The sequence below is a fragment of the Zingiber officinale genome, chromosome 9B (assembly GCF_018446385.1).
Source record: "Zingiber officinale cultivar Zhangliang chromosome 9B, Zo_v1.1, whole genome shotgun sequence".
NCBI classification, from domain to species: domain Eukaryota; kingdom Viridiplantae; phylum Streptophyta; class Magnoliopsida; order Zingiberales; family Zingiberaceae; genus Zingiber; species Zingiber officinale.
The window spans coordinates 38,250,522-38,272,380 of record NC_056003.1 but is presented as its reverse complement, the minus strand read 5'-3'; the positions used below and the strand labels follow the sequence as shown (position 1 = coordinate 38,272,380).

At 36.9% G+C, this 21,859-nt stretch overlaps 2 protein-coding genes across 6 annotated transcripts; both read left to right on the top strand.

Annotated features, from left to right (window-relative positions):
• Positions 1–1,485: 1,485 nt before the first annotated feature.
• Positions 1,486–7,439, top strand: LOC122025419 (kinesin-like protein KIN-14R). 4 transcript variants are annotated; one of them, XR_006123705.1, is made up of 18 exons: positions 1,486–1,678; positions 1,798–1,843; positions 2,009–2,580; positions 2,658–2,826; positions 2,908–2,963; positions 3,041–3,236; positions 3,312–3,388; positions 3,494–3,593; positions 3,705–3,812; positions 3,894–4,070; positions 4,149–4,434; positions 4,518–4,676; positions 4,781–4,996; positions 5,087–5,124; positions 5,715–5,878; positions 5,962–6,087; positions 6,374–7,257; positions 7,358–7,439. XR_006123705.1 is itself a non-coding variant. In XM_042584221.1 (17 exons), the coding sequence occupies exons 2-17, from the start codon at positions 1,828–1,830 to the stop codon at positions 7,193–7,195; spliced, it is 3,282 nt and encodes a 1,093-aa protein (XP_042440155.1). In that variant the 5' UTR covers positions 1,486–1,678; positions 1,798–1,827; the 3' UTR covers positions 7,196–7,439. The 4 variants fall into 4 exon arrangements, 2 of the variants coding, with proteins under 2 accessions (XP_042440155.1, XP_042440156.1); XR_006123704.1 differs by having other exon boundaries at positions 7,350–7,439; XM_042584221.1 differs by having other exon boundaries at positions 6,374–7,439.
• Positions 7,440–8,968: 1,529 nt separating this feature from the next.
• On the top strand, positions 8,969–16,908 carry LOC122025420 (CBL-interacting protein kinase 23-like). 2 transcript variants are annotated; one of them, XM_042584225.1, is made up of 14 exons: positions 8,969–9,431; positions 9,728–9,790; positions 10,164–10,235; positions 10,343–10,450; positions 10,533–10,613; positions 10,915–10,968; positions 11,038–11,163; positions 11,267–11,356; positions 11,472–11,591; positions 15,081–15,197; positions 15,853–15,969; positions 16,156–16,212; positions 16,286–16,360; positions 16,499–16,908. In XM_042584225.1, exons 1-14 carry the CDS (start codon positions 9,261–9,263, stop codon positions 16,547–16,549), a joined length of 1,302 nt encoding a protein of 433 aa, XP_042440159.1. In that variant the 5' UTR covers positions 8,969–9,260; the 3' UTR covers positions 16,550–16,908. The 2 variants fall into 2 exon arrangements, with proteins under 2 accessions (XP_042440159.1, XP_042440157.1); XM_042584223.1 differs by having other exon boundaries at positions 8,970–9,431; positions 16,469–16,908.
• The last annotated feature ends 4,951 nt before the right edge of the window (positions 16,909–21,859 follow it).

The following is a 21,859-nucleotide window of genomic DNA, read 5'->3' as shown; positions in this document are numbered from 1 at the left end:
GATTTTTTTTTCTCAACTAGTTCCTCTCCTCGAGTTCAGATTCTCTATTTCAAAATTATATGTCTTCTCTATCCTGCTCATCGATTAAACAGATTAAATCACATCTTAAAAATATTATACATATCTCAAAGATATCATGAACGTCTGATCAATAAGGGAACACAGAAACACATAGTTTCTGAATCCGAACTACTTCGCTTCATCGGTAAACAGACTGGGAAAGAAACAAATATTCGTTGGTATCTTCATTTTTTTTTTATGTGGTTTCTAAAAAAGGCAGCTTTGCAGTCTTTGTTTGTTTCTATTTTTCAACGATGAGGAATCTCTGAACGCGAGCTACACCTGTTTACATCAGAAATCAAAGAATGGGGATTTGGAAGCTTCTTGTTTACTAGTCTTTCACGTCAATGTAAACGATTGCAATTTGATTAGCTAGATTTGAGATGAACCCAGTTTGACCGATCAACAGATCGATCGACTTAGTGTGGGTAGGTGCATATATATATATATATATATATATATATATATATATATATATATATATTACAACCATCTAGTTGGAGTCCATCTCAAGCCCAATACCTTAATTAATCACTGATTATTAGTTCCGTGAACTTTGTTTAGACACCTGCTAATTACTAATTATGTTCAACTTAGGTTAAATTAAGGTAGATAAATTTTTTAAGATAATGCTCGATTGGTAGAAAATAACATGATACCGTCATAGATACAATCATATTAACGACTTTCTCACGATTATCCCATTCTACTTATCCTCCGAAGACTATAATCATTCTTCAGGTATGAGATGAATGCTCAATTGATAAAAATATAAATTCATAATATTAACGGTCCTTTTAATATCAATTCTACGCATATGAAGGGAAGTAAAATGCTAAATTGATAAAGTTATTATAAATAGTTTACCCGGTTCAACTCGTGGACCAAGCCGGGCCTGACACAACATGACCGAGAACAGGCCGGGTTAACCCCTGGCCTGATTGGCACCTGCATTAGGATTAATTAAAGAGCTAAAAACACGTGACCTCATTAATATCCTAATCCTGCTTTAATTGCACCGCTTAATTACAAACATGGTCCTCCTCTTAAAGTATGTTTTCAAATTTCAAAATCAGGAAATATTGTTCCACACCAACATTGTACCTTCAACTATACCCGTTTCTTATTGGAAACGCAGTCCGATGTGCCACGTGATATCCTCTGACTAAAAGGCGATTACTGCGGTTATGAAATTGTGTAGTCTAAAATCAAGAATAATATACGTCTCCGTGTGAATTTTTCAACGGTAAAATACGTCTCGACAGTCTTGTTCACTGCATACGTCTTTTAAAGGCCCTTCAGTGGGTCCCACAAAGTCTTTCAATAAAAAGAAAGGTAGAAAAGAGGGGAGCAAATGTATGTGTGTCGTTTTTTCGTTTAAAAAGCTAACGGTCATTCTTTCACCCCCCTCTCTCTCTCTCACTCGTTGTTTTTTTTTAATTCGATCATTTTCGCGAAGCCAAAAAGCTGCTTCTTTTATCGTTGTGGCCTGAGCCAGTTCCCTCTTCTCCTCTTCAAAATCTTTCGATCCTTTCGCTTCTTTAATTCAAAAGACTTTGGTGGCATTGAAGCAAGGCTTCCTCGTGGATCCTCTCTTCGGCGAAGAAGTGTTCTTGCGGTGGGAACGTAATCTTCTTTTTCTTCATTTCGCTTTGAGATCAATAATACCTCGCCTTTGCTAAAAAAAAAGAAAGGTTTTTCTCAGTTGTTTTATAGGATTTTATGGTGTTTTATTAGGAAATAGAAGGATTTGGCGTAGCCGAGACGATGGCTGATGATACGAGTAAGTTATCTACTTCCGCCTTGTCCTCTTTCACTAGAGTTGAATGATCTGAGTTGGTTTTTTTTATCAGTCCATTGTCGGGTTTTATTAATCTTTTGGATCGGACTGGGAAACAATATTTTCCATTTTAAGCTTTGTGATTTTGGTTTCATGCAACCTTTGCAGGCGACCAGGGTTTTGAATTCAAACTGAGTTCTCCAGATTACACTGCTAGCCCGATTTCCCCAGAAAATTCAAGAGAGGAAATCCAGGAAACGCCGGAATACATCAGAAGAAGCAGAGAGAGAAAAAAGGTTGCGCCGGTCGGGCTATTCCTTGAAAAAGGCTTTGGTGTTCTGAAAATGGAGTCAAGAATGGAAGATAAATCTATAGAAGAAGGCATAAATTGTGATAAAGTAAGTGACTTTGAAGCCTCAATCGAGCTTGGAGTTATTCCAGATGTCCAAGAGACGTTGATGAGTATAAACGCCGGATGTCTGGATGAGTCTGTAGTTTGTGGCGATTTTGATTTTGAAGTGGACAAGTTTTATTCAGGAGGAGACACTATTAAAACTGATGCTCAGGTTGGTGATGGAAGCTGTGGAATATACCAATCTGCCCGATTAGGGAATTTCTCGTATCAATTTACTGAACTTGAGGCGGGAAATTATCTTGTCGACCTCCATTTTGCTGAGATTGTATTTGCTGATGGCCCTGTAGGCATGAGGATTTTCGATGTCTTTATACAGAATGAAAAGGTGCGTGTAACATTCTCTGTTATAGTTTTTTCGATAACCCAATTGTGTCGATGCATAACCCAATTGTCTTTTCTCAGGTACTTGCTGGGTTAGATATATATGGTCAGGTTGGTTCAAACCAACCTCTGATTTTGTCAGATTTGAGAGCTTCTGTGCTTTGTGATGAGGGATTATTGATCACATTTGAAGGAATAATGGGACAGCCTATTGTGTCTGGGATCTCAGTTAGGCGAGATTCTGCTTCAGGTAGAATTAAGATTAGCTCTTCAGGTAGAGTTTGTTCCTTCAATCAAATTATTTCTTAAAGGTGACAATTACAAATTTCAGGAAAGACTTTTCAGAGAATACAAGGTGAGCAGGCAGAAGCATCAAAGTTGGTAAAGGTAAGAGAAACCTTGGTGCTTGAAAAAAAAAAGTTTTTTATTGCTATCCAAGCTGAACCCAAGTGCTCATTTTACAGGTGGATTGTGATCAATGTAGGAAACTCAAGAAAGAGTTCCAATTTATGCTTAATGAGCATAGTGAGTGCAAACAAACTTTGGAGAGTCTGAAAAAGGAGAATGAACTTAAGAATAGAGAATGCCATCAGGCATGGTTGTCACTGCAACAGCTTCAGATGGAGTTAATGCAGAAGTCAATGCATGTTGGCTCCCTAGGTATTCTAGTTATTTGAAACTATGAACTTCTCTAATGTGATTCCCATGAATATCATTTACATCTTCCTGTTGCAGCTTTCGCAATAGAGGGTCAAGTGAAGGAGAAGAGTAGGTGGTTTCTGTCCCTGGCTAACTTGAGTAAAAAATTTCATGTAATGCATTCTTTTATTAGTCTTTTGATTTCACTCTATAATTTTATCTGGTTACATGGGTACATACATGTATTTAAGGGATTTAAGCCTATGTCGATATAACAGTCATTGAAGCAAGAGCATGTCAAGCTAACAGGGAACGCATTAGAATTTAGGAGGTGCCTTGTGGATATTAGTCACATGACAACCACAGTCCAATCCACTTGTAAGTTTAATTTATCCAACATATTTGTTTGGTTCTGTAATATTATTTGAAACTCTTTTTTTTATACTATAAACAAATAAATTACTTGGTGTATTTGTTTCCTTGGATTAGTGGATCGTCATATCAAATTTGAAAAAGAGCATGAAGACCTCAAGCTCAGGTTTAATGAAGAGGCAAATGAAAGGAAAGAACTATACAACAAAATCATAGAACTGAAAGGTGAGTATGTGTGTAGTTTGTATCGCTATTATAGGTGATTGAAGGAGGAAAATGCATTTCTTAGATCTAGTTGTTTCTCAGGAAACATAAGAGTCTTCTGCCGATGTCGTCCTCTTAACATGGAGGAAAAAGCCAGAGGGGATGGCTCGGTTATTGATTTTGGTTCTGCAAAAGATGGTGGGCTTATTGTCAAAGGCCATGTATCTTCCACTAAACTCTTCAAATTTGATTCAGTCTTCAGCCCAGAGGAAGATCAAGGTAGTCACCAAACCTTTATCTGCCCATTCACCAAAATTTTTATGCACTAAATAATTCTTTCTGTATTCATGCTCGCAGAAGCTGTTTTTAAGAAGACTGCACCCTTTGCAACATCAGTGTTGGACGGATATAATGTCTGCATATTTGCTTTTGGGCAGACAGGGACAGGCAAAACATTCACAATGGAAGGAACTGAAGAAGCTCGTGGAGTCAATTACAGGACTCTTGAAGAAATTTTTCGAATAATCAGAGAAAGACAAGGACTTCATCATTATGAAGTCACTGTCAGTGTGTTAGAGGTCTACAATGAGCAGATACATGATTTGCTACTGTCAGGATCTGAGCCTGGTGTGGCGTCAAAGAAGTGAGCAGAAAACATAAATTATCCTTGGATTGCAAGAGGATAGTAAATGTGTAACAATCTCGAAAATTTCTGTTTTCATTTAGGCTAGAAGTAAAGCAAGTAGCCGAAGGAGTTCATGTTCCTGGACTGGTTGAGGCTCCTGTTACCAACATGAATGAGGCCTGGGAAGTCCTCCAAACTGGCAGCAAGGCAAGGGCAGTTGGCTCAACTAACGCAAATGAGCATAGCAGCCGATCTCACTGGTTATAATTTTTGCCTTTTTCCAGTTAAATTGACCTTTTTATCATCTTGAATCATAAATGTAAGAAAATTTTCCAAATGTCGATTTTTGTTTTTTTTTCTTCAGCATTCACTGTGTGATGATTAAAGGAGAGAACCTAGTGAATGGAGAATGCACAAGAAGCAAGTTGTGGCTAATTGATCTTGCTGGTAGCGAGAGGGTGGCAAAAACAGATGCTCAAGGAGAGCGGCTGAAAGAAGCACAAAATATCAACAAATCCCTTTCTGCATTAGGAAATGTCATTTCAGCACTTGCAACTAAAAGCCAACACATTCCTTTTAGGTTGTTGAAGAATGTTTCTCTTCCAACGTTAGCGTTTTTTAACCTCTTTCTAGCTTTATAATCTGATATTTTGAATGCTCGCCTATGTAGGAATTCAAAGTTGACACACTTGCTGCAAGACTCCTTAGGTATTCTTCAATTCTGTGTTTTTATTATTTATTTATTTATTATTTTTTAGGGGTAAAAATTAAAAGAGCACTCTTAATTATCCGAATGGTTGAAAAGCCAAAAAGTGGCCCATTATATTTATCATACCAAAAATATCTTATTCACGTATTAAAATAAATTAATTTTCCTTTTAATCAACTTGGTCAAAAAAATATCATACATACATAGATCACTTTTATATAAAAACTATCACTAACTTGATAAATATTGTTTAAACTTGATAATATTGCTTTAAAAAGGTCAAAATTATAGTAAAATTATTATAATAATCACCAAATCTTACAACTAGTCATTTAATGAATGATTGCTACAATAGTTTTAAAATAATTTTGAACATGTTTAAATTTTTATATATATAAAAGTACTCAATGCATAGTATTTTTATCAAGTTGAACTAATTTATTTTAACACGTTATAGCAACTACGGAATGGTTGAAAAGGATATTTTAGACTAAGATGTTTTGACATTTTAAAAGCTTTTACTATTCTAATAACTAGGAGTGTAATTTTTTTTTTTTGTGGCATTACTGATGTAAGGAGAGTATATCAGGTGGAGACTCGAAGACTTTGATGTTTGTCCAGATTAGTCCTAATGAGGAAGACTTAGGCGAGACACTTTGTTCTCTTAACTTTGCAAGCAGAGTGAGAGGCATTGAACTTGGCCTTGCAAAGAGACAAATTGATATGAGTGAAATGTCCAGATACAAACATATGGTAAAGGGAACCATGTCTCTAAGGAGCCCTCTTGTTTATTATCATTTCTATTTGAGTCTCATGATCCCTGTTGCTGTTGCTAGTTTGGGAAGGTCAAGGAGGATATGAAGCAGAAAGAATCTCAAATGAAGAAAATGGAAGAGACAATCCAATCTCTAGAAGTCAAGAACAAGGCAAAAGAGTTGATCAATACAAGTCTGCAAGATAAAGTATGTATCTATGAACTTGGTATTATAATTTTGGTTCTCTAAATACATTCTTAAAATTCTTTCAAAGTTTAGTTGAAAATCAATTTTCAATCTAAATTTCTAACAGAAGTATCGGTAGCATTTCCCAAACCAAAAAGTATTATTACACAATAGATTTGTCTTTTCAGTTCTTGCAAGTATGATATGATTCTTTGGTTGCATCAAAGAGAAAAGTTCTTTGTCTTACTTTGAACATATATAAGTTGTTGACAGAGAATGTGTTGTGCTCACCGACTTCCTTGTGCAGATTAAAGAGTTGGAATCGCAGTTATTGATCGAAAGAAAGTTGGCGAGGCAGCATGTAGACAACAGAATTGCTGAAAATCATCAGCTGCAACAACAACAACTACAACAACAAAAACACAAGGAACAGGAAGAGAGCAGTTCATGCCTCAGAACAAACTGCCATGCCTCAGAACAAGTGATAGATAAAGAATTTGATAGTGTATTGAGGCCGTTCACTGAAAACAACAGCAACAGGCCTTTGCTATCTACTCCAAATGACAGCAACATTTTCAAGCATTTTCGTCAGTTTAAGGACAAGGAGAACAAGCCAGAGATTCCTGAAGAGCCATTTCCTAGGAAGGCCAGTAGAGTTTCCCTCTGTCCGACAGTTCGTGGCTTACCTATCACTCCGGTATCACGTCGGAACTCTCTCATTCCCTTTCCTGTGACAAAGCCAACACCTCCAACTCCACAGCTTACCAATGTCATGAATTTCTCACCATCATTGCCATTGCAAGCCCGGGCTATCTATGCCACTGATGATCCTACTGAAGGTGAAATTATTAACCAGGGAAGAAGCAATAAGAAGATAAACAGCATTCTAAGAAGAAGCCTACAGAAGAAGGTGATCATCAGGCCTCAGTTGCCTCAGTCCATGAGAACAGGGGCTACTCTTTCTGGAATCGATAAGCTACGACTATCGGTAGGCCGCAGCGGGAGGAAGTCAAGGAGAATGGCTGCAGTAAAGGTTGGTGATGGTGATAGAGTAATCCATCACAAACAGCAGAAAGAAAAGGAGAGAGGATGGAACCTTGGAGCAACTACTTCTAGGCACATTTTCTGATACACTGACATGCACCTCCTCCCCTCCATCAGCTTATGATATGGAGGGAAATTAACAAGTTTGTAAGTAAAGTTGATTCTGCTGTGTATGCAGCCTCAGCATCTGAAATTTACATTTGATGTAAACTTTGAACAAGTTGTTCTTCTTCTTTAAGATTTGCAGTGTGCAGTTAGTTGTTCGATTCAGATAAAAGTCAATTCTGAGACAGCAAATTATTGATGGAATTCACGGATCTTGGAAGGATGAATCTTTGAGAAAACATCCAATAGAACTTCAGTCTATGGCCATGATTGAAGGAAGAAAATAATTTGACAATGACTTGGACACTAATACATTACAGTGACAAGATTGGACTTTATCTGAAATATCTAATATTCTTGTTTGAATATTGTTGTTTTCTGAAATGTTTGAGTTTCTAGCTAACAAAGTTGAATTCCTTAGTAGTTTCTTGCTTTTGTCAAATTAATAATTGAGTTTTTCAACTTCACGTGCCCTTTCATTATTGCAATAATGGAGCTCTTTTTTATTGCATTATTAGTTGTTACCTTCTCCAGATGGATGCATGGAAGTTATTTGCAAATGATTTTAACAATGATCTAACATGCAATCTAGGATTTTTTTTTTAATTATTATGATTATTATTATTATTATTATTAGAGAATGCACACCTAAACTTTTTTTTTTTTTTTTCTATCCAACTTCGACTAATTTTGAAAGTAGATGGCTTTCTCTTTCGTGAATAAATTAAAAATATAGTTTATTTATATTCAAAAGTCAGACCTCTAAAATATTTGTCTTATTTAAAATTAAAATTTTGGTTCTCTTTTCTTATTTATTGCACAACTAAAGACATTTTAATTTCTGTCACAAATTTTTATAGTACATAATAATTTTTATGAATTTTGATAAAAATTATTCATATATATATAATTCTAATAATTACCAACGTGAATTTGACCTTTTTTTTAAACCATGTTTAGGTAATTTTAATACCTATAGTTTACGAGCTTTTTATAATTAAAATTTATAGAGGAAATTTTTGAAAGGATATTTTTAAAAAGTTAATAAATGTTAGGTGCATTTTGAAAATGACGCAAGATAGTTCACGAGAAAAAAAAAGTAGCGTAAAAATAAAAATGACCCTCTTATTTTTATTATTGTTAATAGATGTCTAATTTCGAAAAAAAAATAAAAAGGACAATTTATCATATTTTTTATTCTAAAAAAAAGGTAGATCCGCTACCTTAGCGGTCCCTTTAGTATCGATCCCATGGATATGGAGGGAGGTTCATGCAGATACACAGGCCATAGGCGCATGGCGGGGTAAATCCCAGATCGTCAGTTCCTGAAAATCGACCCCTGACCATTACGCCAGAGATACTATGTGCCCACCGTCTGCGCTACGCCCTGGGGACATCATATTTTTTATTTAGCACTACAGTTGGGCTGTAGTAACTGACCACGTGTTGTGTAGCGGTTACAATTATAATTATTATAATATATTAAAATAAATAAATAAATTTATTTTTAATAAATTTGATCAAAATTATTATAACTTTTGGCACGTACGTTAGTACGTATATTTGATTAAGTTGGAATGATTTTAATAAATTTAGATAAGTTAATAATAAATATTTTAATACAATAATATTTAAAAATAATTTTATATTATTATAGATAACTTTTTAAAAGTGTGCTTTTTTGACAAATTTCCCAACATCAGCGTTTCCTGTTTTTGACTTCTCCTATGGGCTACTTTTCCATTTCTTTTCCCAATAAAAATCCTGTTTTTCTCGTCTCTGCCCATATCCAAACCCCGCACCGCATCGCTCCTCTTCCACTCCTTCCCCTCCCGTAGCATGTCCGCCGGAGAGCAATCTCCCCGCAGCTCGGCCAGACTTACTCGCGCGGCTGCGATGAACGTTGTCAAAGGGAAGTCGCAGGCGTGGCAGCCCTGTAACAAGAAGAGATCTTGACTTCCGGGGAGGCGGCGGATTTGGGAATTTCCTGTTGCCGTCTGCCGTTTTTTTGGTGGGGGTTGAGTGGGAAGAGAAGGGGAGGAAGAATGGCTTCGGTGGGGAGGATGACGAGGGTTGGGAAGTACGAGCTAGGCCGGACGCTCGGCGTGGGGACCTTCGCCAAGGTGAAGTTTGCCAAGAGCGTGGAGACAGGGGAGTGCGTCGCCATCAAGATTCTCGACAAAGAAAAGATCTTGCGGCATAAGATGGTCGGTCAGGTCAGGAAAAATGCGATATTGCTGCTTACTCTTTCCTGATGATTTGCATGGACGTAAATTCTCTATATTCAACTTGTAATCTTGGTTCTGTCTCTTTGACGAAACTTTTTTCTTGTATTTTTCATGCTTTATAAGTGGAGTGGCCATTCACTGAGCAGTTAGTAATGATACTTATCATCATATGATATTCTTACTGTTTTGGCTCTCCGAACTGATGTATTTGCTTTGGATACCATATTGGAAAGTTCCTGATACCCTTGTAGATAAGCTAAACCATCTGTTATTTTTCTATGCAGATAAAACGTGAGATCTCAACAATGAAACTGATCAGACATCCGAATGTCATACGGATGTATGAGGTGAAGCAAAGCATTTGGATACAATTTTCACTTATGGCATTTATTTGAGAATCACCTCTTCGTTTAGTTTCTCTTCGATGACAAATCTAGTAGGAAAATATAGTTTGTTCAAATATCTACCTAGAATTTTAATCTGTTTATATTTGCTGATGAAAAACTTCCTCAAATGGATTAGTCTTTCAAATTTTCTATCTACTTTTTTCCATTTCAGCTTATATATATATATATATATATATATATATATATATATATATATATATATATATATATATATATATATATATAGTCTATAATCTGAAATGTTCTACCTTCCATGCTGCTCTTATATAATTAAGAGAGAGATAGTGCTGACTGCTCAAATCTTGTGTTGTAGGTGATGGCTAGCAAGACAAAGATATACATAGTTATGGAATTTGTGACTGGGGGCGAACTCTTTGACAAGATTGTAATAAAGAGTTATTCTAGCATGCAATTGTATTCTTAGGGAGAAAGCAGTGAAGGATATCCTTATCACTTGTTTTCTTTTGCTAATTTGTAATTTTCTTGTTCTAGGCTCGTAATGGAAAATTAAAGGAGGATGAAGCTAGAAAATACTTTCAACAACTAATTAATGCTGTAGATTATTGCCATAGTAAAGGAGTTTTTCATCGGGATCTTAAGGTTGAGTATCAATAGTGTGCTTAATAAATAAATAATATAATTTATTTAATTATGGTGTCTTACTTAGAACTGATAATAACAGCCTGAGAATCTCTTGTTGGATGCCACTGGTACTCTTAAGATCACAGATTTTGGACTCAGTGCATTACCTCAGCAAGTTCATGTAAGTTCGTTACTTAATATCAATGTAGTTTGTATACGTTGTGTTTTACTATGAACTATTACAAAGTTGACAGTTTGAGAGATGTCTTATTGTTGGTTATATTGTTCCCTATTTACAGACTATGCATGCATATTAGATAACCATTTGTTTTTCTTTGGAAAAAGGTAATTATGCCTTTATATTTGTTCAAACACACTTCTTGCAAGTAAATTGTTGAAGTGTGAGAAGGGATGATGTGGAGCAAATAATTGGAAAATTAATGAAACAATGTCTATTGAACTCAGTTACTTTGCCATTGTAGGAGGATGGAAAACTTTACACTACATGTGGTACTCCAAATTATGTTGCACCTGAGGTATTTTTAGTGGATTCATTGCATCAGTATCATGGATCAATTTTCTATGATTTTATCTTTTCTCCATAGGTTGTCAAGCACAAAGGTTATGATGGAGCCAAGGCAGATTTATGGTCGTGTGGCGTAATCCTTTACATCCTCATGGCAGGATTTTTGCCTTTCGAAGATTCCAACCTAATGTCATTATACAAAAAGGTAAGATGCTGTAAAACTATCTTAATTTTCAACATTCTAGCTAAATAATGGTTCTGATATTCTTTGGACAAACTTACCGGTCTCTATTATGGAGTTCTCACAGATCTTCAAAGCTGACTTCTCCTGTCCGCCCTGGTTTTCGACAAGTGCCAAGAAATTGATTCAGAGGATTTTAGATCCAGACCCTTTAACTGTGAGTTTTTTTTGTGCCTAAAAGCTTGACCAGCTCGAGAAAATTGTTTGATTAATCTGAAACGTTGGTGTTGAAAATATTGGGTGTTCCTGATATGGTACATATTTTTTTTCAGCGCATAACAATTCAACAAGTCATTGAGAATGATTGGTTTAAGAAGGATTATCAGCCGCCCCACTTTGAAACAGCTGATATTAATCTTGACGATGTAGATGACATCTTCAATGAGTCAAGGGTATTTTTTTGTCATTTTGATAATCATATAGGCCCCAAGCTTATGATAGTTTTTGGATAATTATTGTGGTCAATTTTACAGGATGAAAAAGTATCTATTAATTATATTGATATGATAAATGATGTGCATGGTTAGAGCTATCTAGTGTGCAACAGATGATTTTTCTACAAGTATAGGTTTGATTCAAGGGGTAGTTTTAAGTTTCATGCTTTTAGGTGAGTACTAGATGAAGTCATCAATGATTTGAAGATAGACCTCCTTGATATACATTATTTTCATTTGATATCATGCTAAGTGATTAGTTTATGAAGATTGATGACATGGCAAGGAAAGAAAAATGATACGACAATCAAAGAGGAGAAAAGTCAAATGTTTTGACTTATGTAGCAGTGGAGTCTCTGAGGGTGATTAAAGAATAGATTTTTCATTTTGAAGGTGTTTGATGGTTACCAAGAGTCATACTTAATAGAATGTTTGAAATACTTAAAGTCGTATTAAATGCCTACTTGAAGAGTTGTCCCGGGAGGTTTTATAAATAAGAGTTCAAATGAAGGTGCAAGGTTCTAGAGCAATATACAAGTTATTTCTTAGAGTGAACTTCTTCTCGGTATCTCTCTATCTCTTTTGAGTGGTACGTTTTCTCTACTTTCAATTTGAGAGTGGTGATTCTTACCCTATATCTCTTAGGATTTTGAGAGTATTTAATTAAATTAATTTAATTTTTTAGCCTTTTTGTCCCCTTGGGATGGTCTAGTGGCTAGCACATGAGATGTTGCCACCATGAGGTCTGGGGTTCGAATCTTGGCATAGCCGAGGTAAATGCCTCCCTTATGTGCTAGTCACTATTCTCAAGGCTAGTAGTTGCCCGTGATTTACCTCCTCCGTGTTCGTCCTGGGACGGGTTGGCGGGGGCGCTGGGGGCGAGCGTATTCGCCTTTTGCCATCTTGAGAGTATTTATTCCCCTATTATGCTTTCCTTTAGATCCCGAGTTCATGGTTTGCCTCAACAACTTATGGTATCAAAGCTCAATTATGGTTGATCGTTGTGCACAAAAATTCCTAATCAATAGTGGCACATGAGCATGGTCTTTGTGAAGTGGAAATTGCTGAATTGTGAAGACAAATTCAACAACTGAGCTACGACTCCTGATGAGGTGACATGATGAACCTCCTCAAATAATGGAAATGAGATCTAGAGGTTGAAGAGGTTATTAATCGTTTTCATGATAATCGTTTTGAACCATCTAGTGAGTTGGCTCATCTTCATGGTATAGGCAGGACTCGGGATGCTAATTATGATTTTAGCATTAAGGTTTTATTCTAAAATTTGAAAGTATGCTGTATCTTGATGAATTATTGATTGACTAAACACTTTGGAGCAAGTGTTTGACTATAGGAACATTCATGAGAATTGGATGGTGAGGAACATAGCCATCAATATCAAAAAATATGCTTCCATTTGGTGGGATAATGTTACAAAGGCATAGAGAATGAAGGAAAACAGTGGATCAAAACATGGGACAAGACGGACTTAAAGAAGTTTTTGCCAGCAGCCTATAAGCAAGATGCATATCTTTAGTTCCTCAATTTAGACAACAAGCCAAATCTGTGGAAGAATATACAGCTGGATTTGAGCATCTTATGTTTTGAAGTGATATGTGGAAGAACTTGAGAAGCAAATCATTACTCATTTTCTAGGTGGCTTACATTTAGAACTATCAAATGTTGTGCAGCTACAGCCTTATTGGACTTCTATTGTTGTCGTCAAATTGACCTTCAACATTTGACCTTCAACCGCATTCAATTCAAGGGAGTTCTTTCAACCAGGTTGGTGTTATTCCCACAGAACCTTATGTATCCTCACAATTGACGTGTTTAAAGAAACCACAAAGCAACGAGTAAGTATTGCCATTAGAAACTAGCTCTCGTCAATGTTTTAGGTGCCATGATCATTGATGTTTTACAGTGGATTGTTCAAATCAATATACCATTGCCCTTATTGATGAAGAAACTAAGTATGGAGAAGAACATGTTATCCAAACAAAGGAAGATATCATCTATGTAGGTCAAGGTCAGCTCCTTGTTTCCAGAAACTTGAGCGCCCAATGTACGGAGGATGATCCCTATTGGTCGCGTTGTATTATTTTCCATAGTGTACCTCTCATGGAAAGGTTTGTGGCATCATCATCGACAATGAAAACATTGAGGATGTTGTTTCAACCAGAATGGCGGAGAATCATCCAAGGCCTTAAAAACTCATTTGGCTAGATAAGAATAGAGAAAGCAAGGTAAGGTTGCCTTGTTCAATTCTCTATTGGTGACAAACACAAGATGTGGTCTATGGTGATATGTTCTCCATGGATGCTTGCCATCTACTTCTTGGAAGACCTTAACAATTTAACAGGAGAACTCTCCACGATGGCTATCTTCCACACTAATTCTTTCACAAAAGATAGTGTTAACATTGAATTAGTCCCTTTTAAGCTTGTAGGGATGTCTGAATTATCAAAAGGAGAGGGGCAAAATTTGCTCTTCAGAATCAAGTTTTAAAGGGTAGTAAAAAAATTCTACCTTTGCTCTTCTTCTTTTAGACAACAATGAGTCAGCTGCTAACCATCCCCATTAAGTACAACCACTCTCAAAGAAATTTGTAGATCTTGTCTCTGTCAAGATAGCTCCTAGTTACTCCCGTGAGGGATATTTAGCATTGCATTGACTTCTTTCCCTGCTCTTCTATTCTCAGCAAAGTTGGATATTGAATGAGTGTAGAAGAACATAGCTGCAAAGACAGGTGGAGAATATATCAGTAAGGGCCTATTCTGAGAGCCCTTGCGTCATCCCAACCTTGCTTATTTATTGGAAAAGATGGTTCTTGATGCTTGTGCATTGGTAGTTGGGTTGTGAACAAAATTACTATTGGCTATCATTTCCCAATTCCTTAAGATCTCTTAGATCAACTCCGTCTGCTGCGATCTTTTTCAAAAGTTGACTTGCAAAGTGAATACCACCAAATTCGGCAAAAACAAGGGGATGAATGAAAGACAACATCCAAGATGCATGCTCGACTTTATGAACGGATGGTGATGTTGTAAGAACCAAGCATGTTGATTATCATTCACGGATGAGATGATGAGAAAGATATCATTAATAGGAAAAGTGTGGGTGAAACAGGGAGGAGTTTTATCTTTTTTGCGACCCTTAGGCTAAAAGGGAAGTTTTCCATGTACAATTTATTGTATAATCAAAAGAATTAGGGTGTTAGGGAAAGAAATCAATACATAAAAATGAGAATGCTAAGATATACATGTATAATTACTAGAAATAAAAAATTAAGTAAAACACTATTCAGGAGCAATAAGTGGAATATAGTTGCGTAAAATTTGACAATTTTCATAACATTATTGATGATACGGTCTTACATAAGTTCAACTTGAAACTTAGATCCATATATCTGGTTTCAAATAATTCTATAATTACTTATTTGTGCAGGAGCTATCAGATATGGTTGTTGAGAGACGTGAAGAAAAGCCAGTCGTAATGAATGCCTTTGAACTCATCTCTAAGTCTCAGGGTTTTAACCTTGGCACACTTTTCGACAAGCAAATGGTGAGTAATTCCAGAATTATTGTTCATCCAATGTGTTGTATAAAAGATGATAATTTGTTCCTGATTAGGAAGACATTATTGTTGCTTACCCTTTGTTCCATAGTCAGAGCATCTTGTATTTTGTAGAAATTGGGGGTAATGTAATCCTTATGCAACGGCCAACCTATGCAACTTTCTAGCATCAAAATATGTTTAAGGCGTGAATGATTATAATAAAGGATTCCCAACATATTCTTGAAAATTAGCACTTCTCCAATTCCAAAAAAAAAAAAAAACAGATTGGATTCTAGGATTATTTATGCATGCTACTTCATGTTTTATATATATCATACTCTATTCTCGTAAGATGATAATGCACTTTGTAGTTTGTAACATTTCTCCAAAACTAGTCTTGTAAACCAACAGACGCTAGATCTCATCTTAGTTGACTGATGCATTTCTTTGCCATAAAGTTGCCCCTTTCATAGTTTTACATAGTAAATACTATTTCTTTATTCCATGAATGGCATTTGCTTTGCGCAAATCATGTAAAATTTGGCGACAGGTTCTCAGCTTCCTCTTTCCTTTACCTCTGTTTTACAGTATGAATTTGTTATACTTATGATTATCATATAACTGATAGTATTATTACGGATGCAAACCTTCATTGTGACAGGGCCATGTCGAGCGTGAAATAAGATTTACGTCAAAGCTCCCTGCAGATGAGATACTTTCGAAAATTGAATCAGCAGCAAAACCTCTGGGATTTAGTGTCAAGAAACATAATTACAAGGTTTGCTCCTCCTTTCTGTCTACCTCTTGGTTTCATTTTTTGCGGACCTTTGTGTTTGGAAAAACAACTTTACTTGGTTCTTCCATTGGCTCATTATTCCCTTGCTCTTGATGTCGCGGCAGCGATATAGTGTTTGTTGTTGTTTCTTACAAAGGTTGTTACCGACATATTTATCTTGCATCTCAGATAAAGCTTGAAGGAGAAAAACCTGGGAGGAAAGGGCATTTAGCTATTGCGACCGAAGTAAGGGAGTTGAAAGCTAATGTATCTTCTTTGAGATTATGTATCTAGAAACTAAAATGTGTGCATCTCCAAGGTTTTTGAAGTAGCACCCTCATTGCATATGGTGGAGCTTCGCAAGTCGAAGGGAGACACATTCGAGTTTCACAAGGTGAAGTGCAAGATGCCCATGAATTGCTAGTTTACACATTTCGATTAGATCGAAGACCTTTGCTTCATTCTAAACACTTTTGTTCTTCTGTTCTTAACATAATTCCAGTTTTATGAAACCATCACAACGGGCCTGCAGGATATCATCTCGAAGACGCATGTGGAAACTAGTGGATCTGTTAGGACTTAAAACCCGCAAGTTGAGATGATATGTTTATTATACATAGTGCAATATCGACGAGTCATTATTCTGATTACCTTGTAGAAACCGGGAAAGGGAGACGAAGATGTTCTTGGCCGTGCCACTCTTTTGCGAACCCGATCATGATGTGCATTTGGGATACATAAACCAAACTTGAGATCAATAGCAGAATAGCTTGCTTTGATGTGTAGTAGTTATTGTTCATCTCGACTGTTAAAGTGGAAGTTTGTTTCTTTTTAAGAGTCTAGTCCATGTCCAAAAGCAAAAGGTTCGACTAATATTAAACATGTCACTCGAAATATTTGTAATGATAATATTATTATAAAATTTTTATCATTATTGCATTATTTAGTAATGATATTGTAAAATAAATTATCAATTAAATAAAAAAAGTTATAATTAGTGTCATATTGGTGATAGATTTTTTAATGCTATTATTGGTAATTTAGAAAACATTGAACTAATTTATCAATGCCTCAACTTATTAACTTAGGAAATTAGTTAGTCACAAATATCATGATAAATGCATGGGTAAAAATTAAAAAGGAGCCTTTGTTTTTTTTATTAGTAAAAGACAATATTAAAAGAGCATTTCATCTTTTGTTTTTTATCTAAATAGAACCTTTTCTTTTGAAACTATTCTAGCAATTTTCATCAATTAAACTATTATCACAATTTTAGTTAAAATTATTATATTAACGGATAAAATTTTTAATAAACGGTTGATCTAAGAATACTGGAACCATCGATTGTAAATGCTTTTTAATTTATTCCCATGGTCGATGAAAAATTTCATCAGCAAAATAACCCCAAAATTAATAGTCATCTTAGCTCAATCCAATTAGGGATGCAAGTGAATCCCTCTTATTCTCGAGTGCGGGTGCATAGTATGATCTGAATTGAGCACAAGGAGAGGGCCTAGGTAAGTGGGAGACACGCTGGATTACATGGGAAGAAGGTCGCTACTCACTCTCCTGCCTTTTAGTATAAAAGATTATCCATACGAGTGGATGGAGGTATGTATTCTACTGTCTACGTACATTGAAATTTTTGGGTCATCTTCGCTACATCTGACTTGAATGCTAAAGGGATTTCGTCAACATCATTCTCAACTCTCTTTCTAACTGACCTTTTGTGGTTGTGATCTTCCTGGCCACTGTCAATCATAGAGAAGCCCCAAACCTAACTGTGATATTCATCGTTTCACATCGATAAGACATGGTCCCCGTCCCGGCTATACGCTTTCAGCTGTGTGTACCTGTATTTACCTCCCTCCATATCCTTAGGACCGACTCTAAGGGGGCCGCTGATATGATGGTTCCACATTTTTTTTTTGACAATCCAATAAGAGGACCCCACGGGTCATTCGAGATGGTAAGTGGTGGCATGCTTGCCACATGAGGTCGGGGGTCGAACTGCAGGGTTGTCAGGGCATAAATCCTTGGACCCTGTGCAACTCACCTCACCACCACTTACCCTCTCGACTGCCGTGATTTACCTCCCTCGTGATGACCTGGGGTCGGGTGCGGCGGGGGTGCTGGGGGCGAGCGATTTCGCCTTTTGCCACATGACAATTCAATAAGAGTCACTATTCTAAAGGCTAGTAGCCGCCCATGATTTACCTCTTCCGTGTTAGCCCTGGATGGGTTGGCAGGGGCGCTGGGGGCGAGCGTATTCATCTTTTGCCACCATGCCACCATGACAATCCAATAAGAGACGACTCGATAAGAGATTATGAGTACAATCAATCCTTGGCTAAAATTGACCAAGCTGATCAAGCTTGAGTTGACTCAAGTTGGGATTTCGATATTTAATCAATATGTTATTGATAATAGAATTCACACATATTATTAATGATAACATATGATATATATAAATACCATTAAAAGTGAAAATAGGAAAATTCATAAATTAGAAAAACAATAAGTATTTCTTAATAATAATTATTCTCTAATAATTAGGAAACAAATAACTATTTTCTAATACTAATTATTTCCTAATAACTAGGAAATAAATAACTATTTACTTATAATAATTATTTCCTAATACGCTCTCTCAAGATGGTGTCCCAGAAATGACACCAATCTTGCTACAAATAGCAAACAACCGAGGTCGAGAAAGCGGGTTTGTAAGTGCAGCAGCCAACTGATCCTCAGTAGGAATATGAGTAACTTGCAGTTCGGAGGCCTGCACCAGATCACGAACAAAGTGATAGTCAATAGATAGATGCTTCATCCGAGAGTGAAGAACAGGATTAGTTGAAAGATACGTGACACCCAAATTATCAGTAAAAAGTACAGCAAGCGTGGTAACAGGAAGAATCAGATCTGTCAAAAGTGACTTAATCCATTAGATCTCAGTTGCTGCAGAGGAAATGACACGATATTCAACCTCAGTCGAAGAGCGTGCAATCGTGCATTGTTTGGTAAATTTCCAGGAAACCAGATTAGCACATAGAAAAATAATAAATGTACCCGTAGAACACCGATCATTTGGATCTCCTGCCCAGTTTGCATCGGAGAAACCATGAAGAGTAAAAGGTATATCCGTAAGAAGATGAATACCAAGATCCCTAGTACCATTGAGATACTGAAGTAGACGCTGCACAACACCCCAATGCGTCTCTGAAGGAGCATGCATAAACTGTGAAAGCTTGTTGACCGTAAAGGAAATATCAGGATGAGTCATACAGAGATATTGTAAGCCTCCAACCACTTGTCGGAACTTAGCCGTATCAAAAGATGAAGACCCATCATGCAAAGTAAGATGAGAGCCAATAGCAATAGGAGTGGAGACCGACTTGGAATCAAGTATGTTGTGTTTGGAGAGAAGATCAGTGACATACTTTTACTGAGACAAGAGAAGACCATTTGAGGTTGGGCTAACTTCAATACTGCAGAAGAGGGAAAGAGCCCAAAGATCCTTAATTGCAAATTTTGCATGAAGTTTACATACTATGATGTCAACAGAAGAAGCATCACTCCCTGTAATGATTAGATCATCAACATATACAAGGAAATATATAACAGTATCATCCTGAGAATAAACAAATAAGGAAATGTCAGCTCAGGATGCGATAAAGCCAAGAGAGACCAAGAAAGCGCGAAGCTCCAAATACCAGGCGCGCGGAGTCTGCTTCAGGCCATAAAGCGCCTTATGCAAACGACACACATGATTCAGAAACTCAGCACTATGCATACCCGAAGGTTGTTCCATATAAACCTCCTCTGCAATATGACCATTAAGAAACACATTGTTTACATCAAGTTGGCATAGACACCACCTCCGATTCACACCCAAACTAAGAACAATGGGTATTGTTACTAGATTAATAACAGGGCTGAATATATCATGAAAATCAATACCAGGGTGCTGATGAAAACCTTTGGCAATAAGGCGAGCTTTATACCGATTAATTGAGCCATCAGAATTATGCTTAATGTGAAACACCCACTTATTACCCACAAGATTTTGGTCTGGCGAAGGTGGGACAAGAGTCCAAGTCTGATTACGGAGAAGAGCATCATACTCTTCATGCATGGCCTGTACCCAATTCGGATCTTTGAGCGCCTACGTGATAGAGGAGGGTTCACAAGGTTGTGGAAGACTAGTATGAAGAAGATACTTTGGATTGAGTTTGTAGATGACATTTTTGGAGCGAGTTTGCATGAGATGTTGGTTTAGAGAAGCGAGAGAGGGAGAAAGAGTCGGTGGGCTAGAGGGTCGGTTGCAACCAGGCAGCGTGGATGACCCAACAACAAGAGGTGATGATGGCGGCGATGATGACAGTGGTGAGGAAGTCACTTGCGGACGGCTACGGTTAGTGACAGGTTGCGACATCGGTGTTGGAGGGTCCCACGAGAGAACTAGTGCAGCAGAGAGCTCAGAGTCAGTGTCTATTACTATGGAATCCAAGGAGGAGGTGATGACAAATGGAAAAACATGCTCCACAAACTTAACATGACGAGATACAAAGAATCTTTTGAGAGCTATATCATAGCACAGGAAGACACTCTGGGTGAGAGAATAGCCAAGGAAGACACAAGAAGTTGACTTGGGATCAAGCTTGTGGTGAGAGTAGGGGCGCAACCACGGAAAGCATAGACACCCGAAAACTCGAAGCTTAGAAAGATCAAGAACGGTGGTGAACAATTTTTCAAAAGAGGATATATGGGAGAGACCGACCTTAGACATACAATTAATCAAATAGACTGCCGCAGCAAAGGCATAAGGCTAGAAAGTGAGTGGAATAGATGCTTTGTGCAACAAAGTGAGACTAGTTTCGACTATATGACAATGACGACGTTCAAAGTATCCATTGTGTCCAGGAGTGTGTGGAGGAGTGGTAAGATGACTAATACCATGAGTAGTAAGAAAGGAGCGAAGGGCTAAGAATTCACCTCCATTATCAGTTAATAGTATTTTGATAGTCATCAAGAATCGATTTTCAATAAGAGTTTTGAATGCAATAAATGTAGAGTATACATCCGATTTATTGCGTAAAGGATAAAGTCATATATACTTTGTAAAATGATCAACAAAGATAACATAATATTTGAGTCCATCAAATGATGATATAGGAGATATCCAAACATCAGAAAAGATAATATCCAAAGGAGAACAAGACGAAATACTGGATATATGAAAGGACAATTTATGACTCTTATTAATATTGCACGAAGTGCATAAAAAATTAGACAAAGTATTCGTAGGAAATGAAAGACCCAAGGATAAAATAAAACGTTGCAAAACATCTAATGACGGATGACCTAAACGACTATGCCATAAGGAAATAGATGACGAGACAGACATAGAAAAGGAGGAAGGCGATGATAGCGTAAACATAAATTTTGGCCAGTAATAAACACTATCTCTATGGACCCCGCTGACTAGTGTCGCTTCCGTACGACGATCCAACACCTGAAAATAGTAATCAAAGAAAAGAAATGTAACAGGATTAGTAGCACAAAGTGCTATGACAAAAATCAAATTTTTTGACATAGATGACACAAATAAAATATTGGAGAAAACTAAAGGGAAAGATGGAGTAGAGAAAAAGAAAGAACTAGTGTGTGTAATAGATAGTCTAGAACCATCACCAATGATGACGCTATCATTCCTAGAGTAAGGCTCATGCAACGAGAGAGTAGCGAGATCAGTGGTGAAATGATGAGAGGCGCTAGAGTCAACAACTCATTCCTGAGAATCAGATGAAGGTGTATAATGAACGGTAGTGTGCGCAAATGGCGCATTATATGTGGGACGCAGAGCACGCGGAAGCAGAGCAAGCATCGAGGT

What these genes read in the sequence shown, in the direction of transcription:
- LOC122025419 (XM_042584221.1), top strand. An exon ending in ACTTGAGTAAAAAATTTCAT is followed by an intron (nt 3,389 to 3,493) that starts GTAATGCATTCT and finishes TCGATATAACAG; the next exon opens with TCATTGAAGCAAGAGCATGT. An exon ending in CAAAATCATAGAACTGAAAG is followed by an intron (nt 3,813 to 3,893) that starts GTGAGTATGTGT and finishes GTTGTTTCTCAG; the next exon opens with GAAACATAAGAGTCTTCTGC.
- LOC122025420 (XM_042584223.1), top strand. Translation starts at nt 9,261, where the DNA reads ATGGCTTCGGTGGGGAGGATGACGAGGGTTGGGAAGTACGAGCTAGGC. An exon ending in ATGTCATACGGATGTATGAG is followed by an intron (nt 9,791 to 10,163) that starts GTGAAGCAAAGC and finishes CTTGTGTTGTAG; the next exon opens with GTGATGGCTAGCAAGACAAA. An exon ending in GCGAACTCTTTGACAAGATT is followed by an intron (nt 10,236 to 10,342) that starts GTAATAAAGAGT and finishes TTCTTGTTCTAG; the next exon opens with GCTCGTAATGGAAAATTAAA.